At 40.4% G+C, this 19,260-nt stretch overlaps 1 protein-coding gene across 1 annotated transcript in view; it reads left to right on the top strand.

The window, feature by feature from the left end:
• Window positions 1-19,260, top strand: part of col4a5 (collagen, type IV, alpha 5 (Alport syndrome)) — a 456,319-nt gene that overhangs the window by 106,857 nt on the left and 330,202 nt on the right. Inside the window, exons 9-11 of the mRNA XM_028815432.2 lie at window positions 751-831; window positions 1,252-1,314; window positions 11,654-11,689. Of these exons, the coding sequence (XP_028671265.2) occupies window positions 751-831; window positions 1,252-1,314; window positions 11,654-11,689 (180 nt within the window). The remainder of the gene's footprint in view (window positions 1-750; window positions 832-1,251; window positions 1,315-11,653; window positions 11,690-19,260) is intronic.

Genomic DNA, 19,260 nt, shown 5'->3' with positions numbered 1-19,260 from the left:
GGGGGTGGTGTTGAGTACCCTGGACCAATTCTTGTTTACACCTTGATTTGATAAATGGGAAGCTGTAAGGTATGTTAAACACACATGCTAATTGTTTTCTTCTTAAGTTTCATATGGTTCAAAAAACTCAAACTGGGAGTGATTTTCCTGAAAACAATTAATCTTACCGATTAACAAGTGACTTCACAATGCATGAACTTAAATACTAGTGACTTTTTTATGTCTTTTCCAAAACCATTCTTATACTGCTGTTGTGTTAAGCAACAAATTCATTGTGCCATCGCTTACCTGTCTCCTGAGTATAACGAATTAATCTCCTCCAGTCAGCATCAAAAAGCTGAATTATATATATATATATTTTTTTCCAAGACATAAAATTGTACAGGGTGTTTTAGAGTATTAATTAAACAAACATGATTGTGAAGCTTGTTTTGTTCCTAATATTTGTTGCTGATATTTTTTAAGATAAAATTTTTAGAAAAATATTGAACAAATATTTATTTCATTATCTGGTAAACATATACATTATTTTTTTTATGTGTGAGCCTAACATTAAGTGTCATTTTTAAGAAACACGTTGATTTTCTATTGTGCGGTGCACTTCCTGCTGACAAAGTAGAGCTGACATTAATTGGTACACTGCTAAATGCAATACTGTATATTATATATTTTTAAATTCCTGTATTTATACTGTATGTAAGCATTGTTTTTTTCTGTCTGAGTTCTGATCACATATATTTGTTATTCTAGGGTGATTCTGGTGATGTGATATCATCTACTTCATTTGGAAGTAAAGGTGAACCAGGCCTTCCAGGCCTACCTGGTATTCCAGTAAGATATGATTTAAAATTGTTTTATTTTAAATCTGTCTCTCTCTTGTTCCAGTATTTTGAATTAAAAAGTACTGTGTATTAGTTTATTGGCACTATTGTTAAGCTTTTAGGTTTTTTTATAGTATAAAAAGAAAAAAAGAAAAATGTGTGGAAATTGAAGAGGATATCAAATCTTTACTAAAACTCTGATAAAACCAATATTTCTTTACCTAATATGTTAAGTAATCTTTCTTTCAAAAACATTAATCATTTGCCAAAATAAGAACATTTTGTCCTTTAATAGTAACAGACTGAAGTAAATTGTCTTTAGTCAGTGGGGTGTAATGGATAATTCTTAACTTTTTGGATATTTGAAAGCTGCATGTATATATTTTTATTGTTGCAGTTAGGTTAAACGTAATGGTATGTATTCTTTTAGGGCAAAGAAGGCCCAACAGGATTCCCAGGACCTGTAGGACCCCCAGGTCCACAAGGTTTTCAGGTATGGTGTATGTTTTAAATTTTGATCTTCTCATAGATTTTTATTGTATTTTCCTTTAAGGTATTTATCTTTTGGAATGTACTATACTTAAAAAATAGAAAATTGGACTGGCCATCACAGAGTTGTAGAAGATGTGAAGGCTGTCACTTCTGACATTAAAAAACATAGTCTCCTAAGGAAAACAGCCTGCTCTTCCATTTCATATGTATTTTCTCTGTGTTCCAAAACTAGTCCAAACTGTCATTAATGAGGACCCCCGAGTACTGGTAGAAGTGGACCACCTCTACATCCACTTCCTGAACAGCGACTGAACTAAGAGGTTCTTTGGTGTGGTGAAAGTCAATAACCAGTTTCTTGGTTTTGCTGATATTAAGACTCAGACACATCTCTTTGCACCAAGAAATATATACTCTTATACTCTGTCTCATCTCTTTTATCAACACACCTCATAAGTGCAGAATCATCTGAGAGTTTCTGCAAGTGACATGACCTAGTGTTTTATTTATAGTCTGAGATGTACAGAGTGAAGAGAAAAGGAAACTGGACAGTTACTTGCAGTACTTTAGTGCTGTTCACTTCCATATCAGAAACAGTCATTGAGTATCACAAACTCCCCAACAAAGATTCCATTATCCAGAACACCATAGATCATGACCCTGCATATCACTGAGTTTAACCCTTAAAATGGATGGCTGAAAGGTATTGAAGGCACTGGAGAAATCAAAAAACATAATACTCACAGTGCTGCCAGCTTTGTCCAGGTGAGAATAAGCCTTTTGGAGCAGATAGATAATTGCATCCACTATTATAATCTTTGTCCAAGAGACAAACTGTTGTGGGTCTAGGTGGTCTACCACAAGAGGACTCCTATAGTCCAGAACCAGCCTCTTAAACGTCTTCATGATGTGAGGTGTGAGTGCCGGTAGTCTGTAGTCATTAGGTGAAGAAGTGCCTGCCTTTTTTGGAACAGGAACAATGCAGGATGTTTTTTAACAGCTGCACTTTCTGAAGTTTTAGGGAAAGACTGAACAGGTGACAGAAGACTTGATAAAGTTGGTCAGCACAGGTGTTAAGAATTTCGTGTAATGACTCCAGCTTGTGCCACAGCTTTTCCTGTGTGTAGCTTTTTCACTTGTTTCCTTACTTGGTTTTCAGTTATGGACAACCTACACTGATGGTCAAAGGTGGACTTATCACTGGCCATTCCAGTTGATGTGGTAGGAGTTGTTGATATAGTAGGGATGATATGGGGAGACTGGTCATTAGAAGATAGTGGCAGTGGGAGATAAAATCTATTAAAAAATTGGTTCAGGACATTAGCTTTGTCCACATCCCTTTCTAATATCTGAGCCCTCAATTGCTTAAGTCCAGTAATTATGTCCAGTTCATTCCAGTCATCCTACATTTTATTCTGAATGACTGTATTCTGCTTTTGCTTTGTAAGCTTCCTTTCCTTCACTCACTTTAGCACTTACAATATGCTTCAGTGCCCCTTTTACCACCAGAACTTTGTCACCTGATCTTTTTCTCATTCAGGAGTGCTTTTAACTCCTTAGTAATCCAGGGTTTGTTTTTTGGAAGGCAACATACTGTCTTTGAGGGTACTACTCTATTGACACTTATGTTATTATAGTCTGTGATGTAGTGACTAAGTCCCTCATTATTGTCTCCATATGACTCGCACATCATTTCCCAGTCTGTTATTTGAAAGCAGTCATTCAGAGCCATTTCAGCCTCCTGGCTCCACTGACTCACTATTCCAATGGTAACAGAATGCAGTCTATTAACACTAGAATTACCAGAGCCAACGAAAAAACTTGTAAATCCGGCCCACCTTAAATCCCTTTGCACCTCTTTGTCAGCGTCTTTTGTCTTCTAAATGTGTCGATAAGCCCAAGAAGCAAGCAGCCTGCTATACCATACCCCTACCACCTCAGAACAGACAAGAGGTTCTCCCAGTTCCTGCCTTGATTGATTATCTGGGAATGACTTACCCAGAATTGTAATGGGAAATAATTTGATATGTGTTTTGTGTCTACAACAGAAATGTTTTTCATGTTTTAGTAATAAATAACAAAATGTAGACATGAACTGTATAGTGTGTGAAGGCTGATGGACAAATATCAAATAAATACTTTCACAAAAGGTGTAAGTACGATACAACAGCTTCCGTGGTACAGCGGTTAGTGCTGCTGACTTATAATCCAGAGGTCATGATTTTGAAACATGAAGAGGAAGGAATAGTACAGTGAGGTTAGTTCCGCTCTATATGCAATCATCAGATTCAAATGTTGACAGTTCACACACACCCAAGGACCGTCCTTTCTACGTTTAGATATAGCGCGGAACTGACCTCTCTGTACTATTCTTTCCTCTACATGTCCCGGAGTACAAAAGAAACAGCACTGTAAACCCAAAAGTGGACACTGGCAAGATCGAAAAAAAAAACGAGATCGCTGATTTCAAGCGTGAGATGGCATGCAAATGAATATGAATAATATGAATAATGTTACATCAGTGCCACAATGTTTTCCGAAATGCAGGTCATTAAATGAGTTATTCCAAATATCATACGTATATACCTATGTATGTTTTTTTGTCAGTGGGGCTTTGACATCATGAACCATAAGTACATCCATCCATCCATCCTCTGCCGCTTATCCGAGATCGGCTCACGGGGGCAGCAGCTTGAGCAGAGATACCCAGACTTCCCTCTCCCCGGCCACTTCTTCTAGCTCTTTCGGGGGAATCCCGAGGCGTTCCCAGGCCAGCCGGGAGACATAGTCCCTCCAGTGTGTCCTGTGTCTTCCCCGGGGCCTCCTCCCGTTTAGACGTGCCCGGAACACCTCACCAGGGAGGCGTCCAGGAGGCATCCTGATCAGATGCCTGAGCCACCTCATCTGACTCCTCTCGATGCGGATGAACAGCGGCTCTACTCTGAGCCCCTCCCAGATGACTGAGTTTCTCACCCTATCTTTAAGGGAAAGCCCAGACACCCTGCATGGGAAACTCATTTCAGTCGCTTGTATTCGCGATCTCATTCTTTCGGTCACTACCCATAGCTCATGACCATAGGTGAGGGTAGGAACATAGATCGACTGGTAAATTGAGAGCTTTGCCTTATGGCTCAGCTCCTTTTTCACCACGACAGACCGATGCAGAGCCCGCATCACTGCAGACACCGCACCGATCCGCCTGTCGATCTCACGCTCCATTCTTCCCTCACTCGTGAACAAGACAGGTCTCACGAGATACTTGAACTCCTCCGCTTGGGGCAGGATCTAGCACCAACCCTGAGAGGGCACTCCACCCTTTTCCGGCTGAGGACCATGGTCTCGGTTTTGGAGGTGCTGATTCCCATCCCAACAGCTTCACACTCAGCTGCAAACCGATCCAAAGAGAGCTGAAGATCACGGCCTGATGAAGCAAACAGGACAACATCATCTGCAAAAAGCAGTGACCCAATCCTGAATCCACCAAACTGGACTCCCTCAACGCCGTGGCTGCGTCTAGAAATTCTGTCCATAAAAGTGATGAACAGAATCAGTGACAAAGGGCAGCCCTGGTGGAGTCCAACTCTCACTGGAAACGGTTTCGACTTACTGCCGGCAATGCGGACCAAGCTCTGACACCGGTTGTACAGGGACCAAACAGCCCTTATCAGGGGGTCCGGTACCCCATACTCCAGGAGCACCCCCCACATTCCCCGAGGGACATGGTTGAACAGAGGTGTGTCAACCAAGACAGTCCTACAACATCCAGAACCTTGAGGAACTCCTTGCGTATTTCATCCACCCCCGGGGCCCTAACACCAAGGAGTTTTTTGACCATCTCGGTGACCTCAGTCCCAGAGATGGGGGAGCCCACCTCCGAGCCCCAGGCTCTGCTTCCTCATTGGAAGACATGTAAGTGGGATTGAGGAGGTCTTCAAAATACTCCCCCCACCGACCCACAACGTCCTGTGTCGAGGTCAGCAGCGCACCATCCCCAACCATATACAGTGTTGACACTGCACTGCTTCCCCGTCCTGAGATGCTGGATGGTGGACCAGAATCTCCTCAAAGCCATCTGAAAGTCGTTCTCCATGGCCTCCCCAAACTCCTCCCACACCTGAGTTTTTGCCTCAGCAACCACCGAAGCCTCATTCCGCTTGGCCTGCTGGTACCTATTAGCTGCCTCCAGAGTCCCACAGGAAGAAAGGGTCCCATAGGACTCCATCTTCAGCTTGACAGCATCCCTCACCGCCGGTGTCCACCAACGGGTTTGGGGATTACCACCATGACAGGCACCGACCACCTTACGCTCTCAGCTCTGGTCAGCCGCTTCAACAATAGAGGCAAGGAACATGGCCCATTCGGACTCAATGTCCTCCATCTCCCTCAGGACATGGTCGAAGTTCTGCCGGAGGTGGGAGTTGAAGCTACTTCTGACAGGGGACTCTGCCAGACATTCCCAGCAGACCCTCACAACACGTTTGGACCTACCAGGCCATCGAAGACAACTCACCACCAGGTGGTGATCAGGTGACAGCTCCACCCGAGTGTCCAAGACATGTGGCCGCAAGTCCGATTACATGACCACAAAGTCGATCCTTGAACTGAGGCCTAGGGTGTCCTGGTGTCAAGTGCACATATGAACACCCTTATGCTTGAACATGGTGTTCGTTATGGAAAATCCGTGACAAGCACAGAAGTCCAATAACAAAACACCGCTGGGGTTCAAGACGGGAGGGCCATTCCTCCCAATCACGCCCTTCCAGGTCTCACTGTCATTGCCCACGTGAGCACTGAAGTCTCCCAGCAGTACGAGGGAGTCCCCAGAAGGTATGCCCTCTAGCACTAGGGACTCCAAAAAGGGTGGGTACTCCAAACTGCTGTTCGGCGCATACGCACAAACAACAGTTAGGACCCGTCCCCCCACCCAAAGGCTGAGGGAGGCTACCCTCTCGTCCACTGGGGTAAACCCCAATGAACAGGCTCCAGGTCAGGGGACAATAAGTATGCCCACACCCGCTCTGTGCCTCTCACCGGGGGCAACTCCATAGTGGTAGAGAGTCCAGCCCCTCTCAAGGAGATTGGTTCCAGAGTCCAAGCTGTGCATCGAGGTGAGCCCGACTATATCTAGCCGGAACCTCGCCGACCTCGCGCACTAGCTCAGGCTCCTTCCCCTTCAGATGGGTGACATTCCACGTCCCAAGAGCCAGAAAAAAAAGAAGCTGCGGCTGACTTCAAAGCAGCAAAGGGGAAGGCTCAGCGGTGCGCAGGTAAGAGGCCATCCTTAAGATGCAAATAAGGCACAAGGGTCTGTAGGAGCAGATAAGGTAGTAAATTTTTATTTATTTGTTTATTTCAGATTGAACAGTCCTAACTGGTCCAGGGGTAGAACAGTTAAGCGGGCGACATCGTAAGGGTTCATTAATACGAGATAATACAAACAGTGCGAGTGGAGAGCTTATAAGTAAGAGGAGGGCAAAGTTAGGAGAAGAGACAGAGAAAAGTAAAGTTAACCTCCTAAAATGACAAAGGGCAGGCAGCTGAGAGGGAGATCAGTACACGATCTTAAGGGGAAAAGGTGTAAAATAGCTGTAGCAATTCTTAGTGTTACCATTTAAGTTAAATCATTTAATTTCAAGAAAGAAAAAAGTTAAAGCAGTTTACTAATCCTAAATCAAATTTTAATAATGAGGCCAGTACAATGCAAGTCCTGTTGGATGTTGGACTTTTTAGATGATGGTTTAGAAGAGCCAATTGTCTATGAGGGCTAAATCTGCAGATCTGCAGGAGATGCCAGCTGATCCAGCACCTTGAGCTCAGGGTCTCAGAAGTGGAGTTGGCTGACCTGCATTGTATTAGAGAATTGGCGGACCTGGACCAGGTCTCTTTTAGAGAGATAATGTGTACCCCTAAGGTGGCGTGGGAGGAGATTCCAGACCAGACAGGTAGAAATAGGTGGGTCACAGTCACAAGGCGTAAGGTAAAGGGTGCACACTGTCTGGGGCCATCAAACCCAGAATTAGAAGAGTCAAATTGTTATCTTGTTCTTGCGGAGCTGGACGGTGTCTCTGATAATTCTGAGATGGTAGGCAGGGATGAGGAGCCCCAATGGACCACCTCAAAACCAGTTCCAAGTAAGAGAGAGGTAGTGATAGTTGGGGACTCAATCATTAGGGGGATTGAAGCACAGTTGGGCTCCAGAGAGAGAGAGAGTCTTGCATGGTGTGTTGCCTTCCGAGTGCACAAGTGGGGGACCTTCCTGGAAGGGTGGGTAGGGCTCTTGGCCAGAGTGGGGGTGAATCCATTTGTCATTGTCCACGTTGGAACAAATGACATACATAAGGGTAGTCTGTCAGTTCTGCGAAACAAATTTAAAGAGTTAGGTGCCAGTCTGAGGATCAGAACTGACAAGATAGTCTTCTGTGAAGTTCTGCCTGTGCCACATGCCAGTCCAGGTAAGAATGAGGAGATTAGAAGGCTTAACGTGTGGCTCAAATCTTGGTGCAGGTTAGAAGGGTATAGCTTTATGGGGCATTGGGACTCCTTTTGGAATGGATTGGATCGGTTCCGCCTTGATGAGTTACATCTGAACCGGAGGGGCACCAATGTATTGGGGAGGCATATGAGTACGCTAGTCGAGGATTGTTTAAACTAGGGAATGGGGGAGCAGGGAGTTTAGGACAGGCCAGGTTTAGATCTGTGCATGGAGGTACAAACAATGGTGTAGAAATAAAAGTGCATAGTAATGTAAATTCTAAGCAAACATTTAAATGTAGAAGGAGTAACACAATAAAAATAGCTTGCCTTAACTCTAGACGTATCAAAAATAAGGTAAGTGAGTTGGAGTTGTATGTAGCAGAGCATAATTATGATATAATAGCAATAACGGAAACCTGGCTAAATAACAAAGATGGGAATGAGTGTAACATAGAGGGACACACATTTCTAGGAAGGATAGACAGAACAGAAAAGGAAGTGGGGTTGCTGTTTATGCCAAACAGAATTTTAATGTAAGACCTCTTCAGTTGGATGATGAGCCCATTCTTAGTGAGGACATGTGCCTTTGCCTGGAAAATATTAGGGAAAGAGGTCTTATTTTAGGAGTGTGCTATAGACCACCGATTTCAGACAGTAATGTCAATACACATCTTTTTAGTAATATCAAAAAGGCAAGTTTACAGGGAAATATTATAGTCATGGTGGACTTTAATTATCCAAATACTGTATGAACTGGGATAACCTTGCAGATGGAGGAGCACAAGAGCAGGAGTTTTTAGAAGTAATCAGTGACTGTATTTTAACACAGCATGGTAAAGCACCAACATGGGGTGAAGCCTGTCTGGATTTAGTATTTTGTAATAATCAGGATAGAATTGAGGGTGTAGAGGTGATTGAACCACTAGGGTCAAGTGACCATAATATAATACAATTCTCAGTATTTTGTAAGAGTGCAGATGCAAAGACTAAAATTTTTAAGTTTAACTTTGGTAGGTGCGACAAAGTCTAAGTAGAATAGACTGGGATAAGCTTATAAGAGTGGAGACAGTTGAGGAGCAGTGGAGCAGGTTTAAAAATGTTTTACATGTGATGCAGGACAGATACATACCTAAATTTGAAATTAATAGGAAATGTAGAAAAACTCCACAGTGGATTAATAAAGATTTAAAAAAGAAGTTGCAAAGGAAAAAATTGCTTTATAAGGCATATAAGACTAATGACTGCAAAGTGAATCGTAGAGCGTATGAGAAAATGAGGGCAACCATTAAGAAGGATATCAGGGAGACTAAAAGACAGTTGGAGAGGAATATAGGAGATAAGTGTATATTTTATATTATATTATATTTTAGTAGTAAAAGAACAGTCAAGGAGGAGGTCAAGTGCATCAGAAATAGTAAAGGGGAATTAAAAGATACAGACAATGAAATAGCGTATTCCCTAAACTTACATTTTTCTGAGGTGTTCACAAGTGAGCAAGTGGATAGGCTGAAATCAAACAAATCACCAGGACCAGATAATATTTACCCTTGAGTTCTTAAGGAGGCTAGTGAGTACATATATAAACCCTTGATACATATTTTTAGGAAGTCACTGCACACTGGAAAGACTCTGAAGGACTGGAAAATGGCAAATATCATCCCATTATATAAAAAGGGTGACAGGGCAGATCCATGCAACTATAGGCCAGTAAGCTTAACATGCATCACAGGAAAATTAATGGAAGGAATTATTAAGGATAAGATTGAGCAACACCTGGCAAGGACAGGAGTTATTTTGAACAGTCAGCATGGGTTCAGAAGAGGTAGGCTGTGTTTTACTAATGTGCTGGAATTCTATGAGGAGGCAACAAAAGAATACAATCAAAGTGGAGCATATGATATTATTTATCTTGACTTTCAAAAAGCATTTGATAAGGTGTCACATGAGGTTGGGCATCAGACTAAAAGAACTGGGAGTAGATTTGTGGCAGATGAAATTTAATGTCAGTAAATGTAAAGTATTACACATAGGAAGTAAAAATGTTAGGTTTGAATACATAATGGGCGGTCAGGCAATCAAGAGTACACCTTATGTGAAGGATTTAGCAGTCATAGTGGACTTTAAACTATCGACTTCCCAATAGTGTTCAGAAGCCAATAAGAAGACAAACTGAATGTTATATAGCACGATGTGTGGAGTACAACTCCAAGGAGGTTATGCTCAACCTTTATAATGCACTGGTGAGGCCTCATCTGGAGTACTGTGTGCAGTTTTCGTCTCCAGGCTACAAAAACGACATAGCAGCGCTAGAAAAGGTCCAGAGAAGAGCGACTAATCGGATTCCAGGGCTACAGGGGTTGAATTGTGAGGAAAGATTAAAAGAGCTGAGCCTATACCGTTAAAGCAAAAGAAGATTAAGATTTGACGTGATTGAAGTGTTTAAAATTATGAAGGGAATTAGTACAGTGGATCGAGACTGTTATTTTAAAATTCATCAAGAACACATGGACACAGTTGGAAAGTTGTTGAGGGTAAATTTCACACAAACATTAAGAAGTTTTTTCTTACATAAAGAACGATTGACACTTGGAATAAGCTACCAAGTAGTGCGGTTGACAGTAAGACTTTAGGGACTTTCAAAATTCGACTTGATGTTTTTTGAAAGAAATAAGTAGATAGGACTGGCGAGCTTTCTTGGGCTGAATGGCCTGTTCTCGTCTGGAGTTTTCTAATGTTCTAATGACCAGTTTACCTCCTATCTTTTTTCCATACCGCACTTGGTCCCTGTTTGCTAGAATAAGGTGAAATCCATCCGGAATTAAAACAGTGTCAGGTATATCAGGTTTAAGCCAGGTCTACGTAAAGCACAATATGCCACTGTACTTGTATGCTTCATGACCCATAAGGACAGACAGTTCATCCATCTTATTTGACAGTGATCAAACATTTTCCATTACAATAGATAGTAGACCAATTCTAAAATGTTTTAGCCTTACTGTTACTCTTGTCTGTGGACAAACAGCTCTTGCGGTAAAGTAAAACTGAGCTATATAGTCGCTAGTGATCACAGTGCAAGTAGATGATTACAGGAGCATTTAATTCACCACAGTTTTATTTTCTCAATGTCTCTTATGGTTTAATATGTTGCAGACATAAGGCACCATTTCACGACTCCATCCAAGTTCTCAGTCTATTTGAAATGCAGTCAAGATAAGCATGCACCTGGGTTTTGCATGCATTGCAGTTTGTCAGTAATTTAAAATCCATTTATCCTATTTCTAGAGGAAATAATAAGTGACAACCCAGAAGCAAGATCAATTGTAATCTTAAATAAGACTAGTAACTAGTAAATAAGTTCAGAATTAAAAAAAAAAAAAAAAGTGAGAAATATGGAGCTTCTGTTAAAGGCTGTTACTTGCAATTCTCACTTTAATTATGTCACCATGTTACAACACAAATCAGCACGGCAAATATTCTGCATAAGATGATTGTATATATAAACATTCTGGCTACATATACAGTAGGCTTTCTAATGTTAAAAATATAGGAATTGGATTGTGTTTCTTCATCAGTTCCAATTTGAACATCAAGAGCATTTAGGGTTTGGGTTAGGGTTAGGCTTAGGGTTATACTTTAAAAAGAACTGTGGTGGGCTAGCGCCCTGCCCGGGATTTGTTCCTGTCTTGCGCCCTGTGCTGGCTGAGATTGGCTCCAGCAGACCCCCGTGACCCTGTGTAAGGATATAGTGGGTTGGAAAATGACTGACTGACTTTAAAAAGAAATTTGTATGTAACTGAAATTAAAAACTTCTGTTTAACAATTTTTTTAATGGAACTCAATGAGAACTTTTTTTTTCCTTGTTTTCACAGGGTACTCCTGGACCTCCTGGTCCCCCAGGTCATAAGGTGAGTAAATGTACATTTTTACAGGTATGTGCAGTATAGGTGCTCTGTTACAAAACAATAGATACACACTGAAAGAGCAGTTCAATTTTTTAATGAACTTTGGATCATAAATTAAATGATGTGAGTAAAAATACGCTCCCAAATTAGGTTAAATAAACAATGTGTGGGTGCAGGGGTGTATGTGCAGTTTTTTAGGGATGTTAAACCTCACATGGCTGTCGGTGTTAATAGTGGTACATCTTCGCATGGATTTATACATATGAATGAAGTGTGACCAGGCAGCTCTGAGGTATTGATGGGAAAATTTAAAGTCACACATTCATGCGCAGATTCAATCAGTCCAGCCAAGTTCCTCTTTGGCACTCTGGAGTTCATAATTAATGCACCTGTGCACACTACAGTACAAGAGGCGTCTAAGCAGGATAGACAGAAAAGAAATGAAAGAAGATAAGAAAGAGAGAAAATATTCAGAGGTTAAAGAGAAGGAAAGGTAGAGACAGGATTGGGGTAGACCTGGTATGAGCGTTTGGGAGCAAGTGGTCAGGAAGTAGCCCCAGGTGGATTGAACAGACAATGCTCACAGGGCAGGGTCGCACCTGCTGAGTGTATAATAAGCAGAAGCAGCCATCTGCTCTGAACCAATCCCTCTGGGAGAAGGAAGTGTGGCTCAAAAGGTTTCCCGCTGAATGCGGAAGGATAAAAGCCAGAGAAACGAACTAGATTGAAGGATAACTGTGTTTACTGGTTAACGTCTCCCCTTGAGAAGCAGACCTTAAAAGGGTGAGTATAGGAGATGACTGTTTTGAAGGGATGCACCAAAATTCGCGCTGGGTTTTATGGATAGATCCTGATTTTTCTTTTTGTCCTTGGCTTTTAATCTATTTATGGATTATTTATTTGTTGTATTTTGTAACCTCCTTGAACGCTGTTTTTAACAAGGAGTATTTATTATTATTATTATTTTTATTATTATTATTATTATTATGAATTGCACTCCACTTTTGCACAACTTCTAGATTGTGTTAAATAAAATGCACTGAACACTTTTGAACCTACCCTTTCTGTTTTATGTATCCTTATTGGCTGGTCCAACCTTGATTTACATGTATTCATGTCCCAGGCATCCCAACAATGTGTTTCAATTGGGTGGTTTTACTTATTTAGGAATAAGTAACAGTCAACACTCTCTTATTCCCACTGTTAGGTAAATTTAAACTCCTATGTCAAACACTATTATGGATTTCACAGGTTCATTTTTTCAGCATATAAAAAACAAACATAGTGAAGATGTGAAAAAAATTCACACCATGATTTAGTACCTTGTGAAACTTTTTGCAACAAAAACTTAAAGTAATAATTTTTCTGTATTAGTTTATCAGTTTCTTACATCATATTATTGCCCACTCCTTACTATTTCACAAATGGTTTCTGCATGTTGTTTTTTTAAACAACAACAAAATAAAATCAACAATAAATCTTGTCAGTTTAGGTTTTATTTTGTTATTTAGGGAATGGTGAGGACTGTTAACTAGGCCCTGATAATTGAAACTGTGTATTATGTTATTCCACATAAATTCAGGTACTGTGTTGACCTGTCTCACAATTCACTGTTCAGTTATATTCTTCTTCTGTGCCCCATGGACCCATGAGGCTAAAGATGAAAGAGCCTTCTTTCAGCCATCATGCCAGCATCATCCCAGTTTATATTCATACAACCAAAAACAGTTAATCTATGTTGGACTTACTACCTAGTCTCACTAACTGCAACAATTTGGCTGCTGTCAATTTCACTTATTTATTCATATAACAGACAAATGTTTTATTAAAGTGTTAATCATATGTTGCAGTAGCAGTTGTAAGATACAGCGGTTCTGTGTTGCCTTTTAATAAGTTTCAGTAGTGAACCAGTGTGTGGCATTCTTTCAAATGCATTAAGTCTATAAAAAATATGCAGAATACATTATTTGTATTCCTGGTCGTGAGGTCTGCCATGCCACTTTTCATGCAAAGCTTCAGATGGGAACTTTATTTTTGTCACAAAGTCACCAGTTTTCTTTTTCATAAAGTGACAGTGGATAGAGCAAAATATTTTTTTACGTAGAGTCCTTTGCACTGGTTTTTAATGTTTCTGCTTTTCTTCTGTATGTTTTTTTTCACCTTCACACTTCTTCTTCTTTTTATTGCTCCCTTTAGGGGTCGCCACAGCAGATCATTTTTTTCACATATCTTCCTGTCCTCTGTATCTTGCTCTATTACAACCACCACCTTCATGTCCTCTCTTACTACATCCATAAACCTTCTTTAAGGCCTTCCTCTTTTCCTCTTGCCTGGCAACTCTATCCTTAGCATCCAACTTCCAGTATACTCAACATCTCTCCTTTGCACATGTCCAAACCAACGTAATCAATGACTTTGTTAAATGGTGCGACTCAAACCACCTACACCTGAACACCAGCAAAACCAAGGAGCTGGTGGTGGATTTTAGGAGGCCCAGACCCCTCATAGACCCAGTGATCATCAAAGGTGACTGTGTGCAGATGGTGCAGACCTATAAATATCTGGGAGTGCAGCTGGATGATAAATTAGACTGGACTGCCAATACTGATGCGCTGTGCAAGAAAGGACAAAGCCGGTTATACTTCATTAGAAGGCTGGCTTCCTTCAACATCTGCAATAAGATGCTGCAGATGTTCTATCAAACAGTTGTGGCGAGCGCCCTCTTCTACGCAGTGGTGTGCTGGGGAGGCAGCATTAAGAGGAAAGACGCCTCACGCCTGGACAAACTGGTGAGGAAGGCAGGCTCTATTGTTGGCATGGAGCTGGACAGTTTAACATCTGTGGCAGAGCGAAGGGCGCTCAGCAGGCTCCTATCAATTATGGAGAATCCACTGCATCCACTAAATAATGTCATCTCCAGACAGAAGAGCAGCTTCAGCGACAGACTGCTGTCACTGTCCTGCTCCACAGACAGATTGAGGAGATCGTTCCTCCCCCAAACTATGCGACTCTTTAATTCCACCAGGGGGGGTAAACGTTAATATTTAACATTATACATAGTTATTGTCTGTTTTTTCACCTGTATTATTATCATTCTTTAATTTAATATTATTTATTGTATCAGTATGCTGCTGCTGAAGAATGTGAATTTCCCATTGGGATTAATAAAGTATCTATCTATCTATCTATCTATCTATCTATCTATCTATCTATCTATCTATCTATCTATCTATCTATCTATCTATCTATCTATCTATCTATCTCACCTCTCTGACTTTGTCTCCCAACCGTCCAACCCGAGCTGACCTTCTAATGTACTCATTTCTAATCCCGTCCATCCTTGTCATACCTAATGCAAATCTTACATTTTTAACTCTGCCACTTCCAGCTGAGGCTCTTGTTTTTTGGTCAGTGCCACCGTCTCCAATCCATATAGCATAGCTGGTCTCACTACCATCTTGTAGACCTGCCCCTTTCACTCTTTTTGGTACCCATCTGTCACAGATCACTCCTGACACTCTTCTCCAGCCACTTCACCCTGCCTGCACTCTCTTCTCCACCTCTCCTCCACACTCCCCATTACTCTGTACTGTTGATCCCATGTATTTAAACTCATCCGCCTTTGCTAACTCTACTGTCTGCATCCTCACCATTCTTCTGACCTCCCTCTCATTCACACACATTTACTGTATTCTGTCTTGTTCTTACTGACCTTCATTTATCGGCCTCTCAGAGTACTCTTTCCATCTTCTCAACACACTCTCCTCACTTGTGAGTATGTTTCCATCTTTATCCTTTATCACCCTAACCTGCTGCACATCTTTCCCAGCTTGGTCCCTCTGTCTAGCCAATCGATACAGGTCCTTTTCTCCCTCCTTATTGTCCAGCCTCTCATAAAACCCATCATATGCCTTTTCTTTAGTCTTCGACACCTCTCTCTTCACCTTCCACCTTATCTCCTTGTACTCCTGTCTACTTTCTGCATCTCTCTGACTATCCCACTTCTTTCACAACCTCTTCCTCTGTATACTCTGCTGTACTTCCCCATTCCACCACCAGGTTTCCCTATCCTCCTTCCTCTGTCCAGATGCCACATCAAGTACCCTTCTAGCTGTCACCCTTACTACTTAAGGTAAAGTCATCTCTGATGGAGGATCACAGGAATCTTCGGGTAGAGGGGTCCTTTGGAGGTAGCTTGATGGCCGAGGTCTCCAGGACTCTAAACAAATCCAAATCATATTATGTGATATCATCTATTGTTAAATTCTGCTCTGTACTTGTAGTATTTTTATTCTACTATTATACTGTATTGAGGATTACTTGTGTCTTGTTCTGTGTATTGTATGGTAGTGACCCCCTTCTTTTTGACACCTACTGCATGCCCAACCTACCTGGAAAGGGGTCTCTCTTTGAACTGCCTTTCCCACGGTTTTTTCCATTTTTTTCTTTATTAGGGTTTTATTTGGGAATTTTTCCTTGTCTTCTTAGAGATTCAAGGCTGGGTGGCTGTCAAAAGGCAGGGCTTGTTAAAGTCCATTGTGGCACTTCTTATGTGATTTTGCCCTATACAAAAATAAATAATATTGTATTGTATTGCACTTCTGCTATAGTTGCTCAGCTATCTGGTAACTCTTCAATGTGATCCAGTGCCTGTCTTCCATTTTCAACTTTCACCATTTGATCCTTAGCTCTGTCCTCACTCTCCTCTTCTTATTAATATTCATTGTCATCCTACAGACTACCATCTTTTTCATAAAATCCACTACCATCTGACCTTCTGCATTCCTGTATTGGGCCCGGCACGATGAAACACAATGGTGTGTGCATTCTCTGTGGCTAGGTTTTTTCACCACTACACTAATATGTTAATTTGCTTATGTTGTATCTACATTAATATACACACTTTTGTAACAAACTACAATGCTTTTGAGAACAGGGGTACAAGAATCTTGTGTTAACTACAGCGTAAGCAAGAGGATGTGTTTTAATGGACAAATACCTATTTTAAATAAAATAATAACAGTAAACAGCTAGCATTACAACAATGAAGGGCAAAGATTTATCTTCATTTACTAAAATGTTTCCAGACTGAGCTCAATATTTCAATATACGTTTACCCTTAAATCATAATTTCTAGAAATAAAAAACATGGTAGTAGAATTTATATCAGCTGAGAGACACAATTGGAGGATGAATTATGGAATAGTGGTATTGTGATTTTTTTGGCTGATTAATAATTTTTACTGCTGCTTTTTTGTGGAAAATTTAATAGACGTATGTTTAATATCTTAATCTCTGTTTTGCTTAAACTTAAAAGGTTCAGCTCCTTTATTCTTTCCTTGTAACTCACCCCCTTCAGTCCTGGAAACTGCCTAGTTGCTCTTATTTAGACTCTTTCCTTGACCTGTTGTGTCTTTTGTACAGCCCGGAGACCAAAACTATAAGCAGTACTCCAGGTGCGGTCACATTATTGCATTGCAGAACTTGAGCATAACCTCCTTTGACTTGGACTCAATACATTGTGCTATATAACCTAACATTGTGTTAGCCTGTTAGCATTGTTAATGGCTTCTGAACAGTGGTTGGATGTTGATAATGATGAGTCCACTAAGACTTCTAAAACCATTTCACAAGCAGTATTGTGTATTTAAATCCAATATTTTTGCTTCCTACATGTAATACCTTACATTTACTTATATTAGATTTCATCTGCCACACATCTGTCTAAACCTGCATGCTATCCAAGTCTCTTTGTAATGATTTAATGGATTCAAGATTATCTCCCAATCCACCCGGCTTTGTATCATCTGCAAATTTAACCAGCTTGTTGTTTATCTTCCTGTCTAGTAGATCATTTTATATTTTAAAAAGCAGTGAGCCTGTGTTTTAACCAGTTCTGCAACCCTCTGTACACTATGCACTGAATTAGTTTGACACACAGCTTCTATTATGAGACATCAGCAATTTAAAAAAAAAAAAAAAAAAGATAAATAATATAATATGCACAACCCTGATCCTATCCTCTTGTTAGTTCATCATAGAATTCCAGCATATTAATAAAACACAACCTCCCCCATCTCAACCCATGATGACAGTTCCCTAAATTACCTATTCTTGCCATAATCCTGTAGTTATTTGTACCTGTTTGGTCACCATTTATATACAGTATAACAGAATAATTTTTACTACTTTCCAGTCTTTAGGAATATGCAGAGTACAGTGATGTGTCAAGGGTTTATATTGTACATGCACTCACCAAACTCTTTATGCAAAGATGATAAATGTTATCTGGTCCTGTTGATTTGTTACATCTCACCTTATTTAATCTAAGTAGTACTTTCCCAGTACAATTTCCTTATCACTGAGTACCTTCCTAGCAGTCCCTGTTACTGCTGGGAGGTTATCCACTTCCAATTTCCTAAAAATGCAAGTTTGAAGCTTTTGTCATTTCACTGTCTGCATTTTTTAATTCTCCCCCACTTTACATTCACTTGACTGATCATTTACTATTCAAATATTGAAAGCATCTTTTTGGGTCATCTTTTATCTCTCAAACATCTAATAGTTAGCATCAGAGATACTAGTTTTATACACTATTTTCCTTTGTAGCTTCTTTTTCATTTCTTTATTTACTCACATTGGAGTTTTTTTTTTTTTAATTTATTAATAATTCCAAATTTTGGGATGAGCCTACTCTACATTATATGTAAAATGTTTTTAAACCTGTTCCACTGCACCTTGATTATTTCAACATTTAAACGCCCATACCTGTTTATCCCTTTTAGACTGTTCAAAACGTGTCATGCTAAAGTAAAACTTAACTATTTTTGCTTTTGCATTTACACTTTTCCAAACCACTGGGAATTGTATTATATTTTGGTCACTTGACCATAGTGGTCCAATCACCATTACACCTCCCCATCCATTGAACATTGTGTCGTCACTGAACTTAAAAAAGTAAAAATGTGTCTTGATGCCACAAAGTTTGAGAAACACTGCCAGATTTCTGTTCTGAATTTGTTTAAAAAACAAAGAAAAAAAACTTGCAGTATTACTGTACTGCCAACCGATATATAACACTGATCACTGTGTAGAGGCAACACAGCACTGCATGCTAATTATGCATGCAGATTAGCCGTTTGCACAGCAATGCTGTTAAAACAATCCTTAAAGAAGTCGCGCCCCTTCCTCTCCCCTCATCAGAAAACACAGCACACACTGTGAAATATTAAAAGCAAAAGATTTTTTACTGTTTACAAGGCATTTTGTCATTCTTGAAGGAAGGAGAAAGTGCTGTAGCACCTGCACAGATAAATGGGAAACAAAAAAGATGTTCCTGCTTTGCCCTGAGCTACAACTTCAAACAGCTTCTTTTTCTATGCCCTTGTCCTTTTGTTGTTCCAACTGAGTTTACTGCTGACTTTACTAATCTTTTTTTCATGATACACTACATTGCTTCTAGTGGACTCGTTCATGGTTTTTCATTATGTCACTTCTTTAAATATATTCCTGTTTTCCTCACTGAACTTCCATCTTAATGTTTCATTTTGGATTTTGCCCTTCATCATTTATTT

The sequence above is a fragment of the Erpetoichthys calabaricus genome, chromosome 12, assembly GCF_900747795.2.
Source record: "Erpetoichthys calabaricus chromosome 12, fErpCal1.3, whole genome shotgun sequence".
Lineage (NCBI taxonomy): Eukaryota > Metazoa > Chordata > Cladistia > Polypteriformes > Polypteridae > Erpetoichthys > Erpetoichthys calabaricus.
Note: the sequence above shows the minus strand (reverse complement) of the source record. Positions and strands in the feature narration are given on the sequence as shown.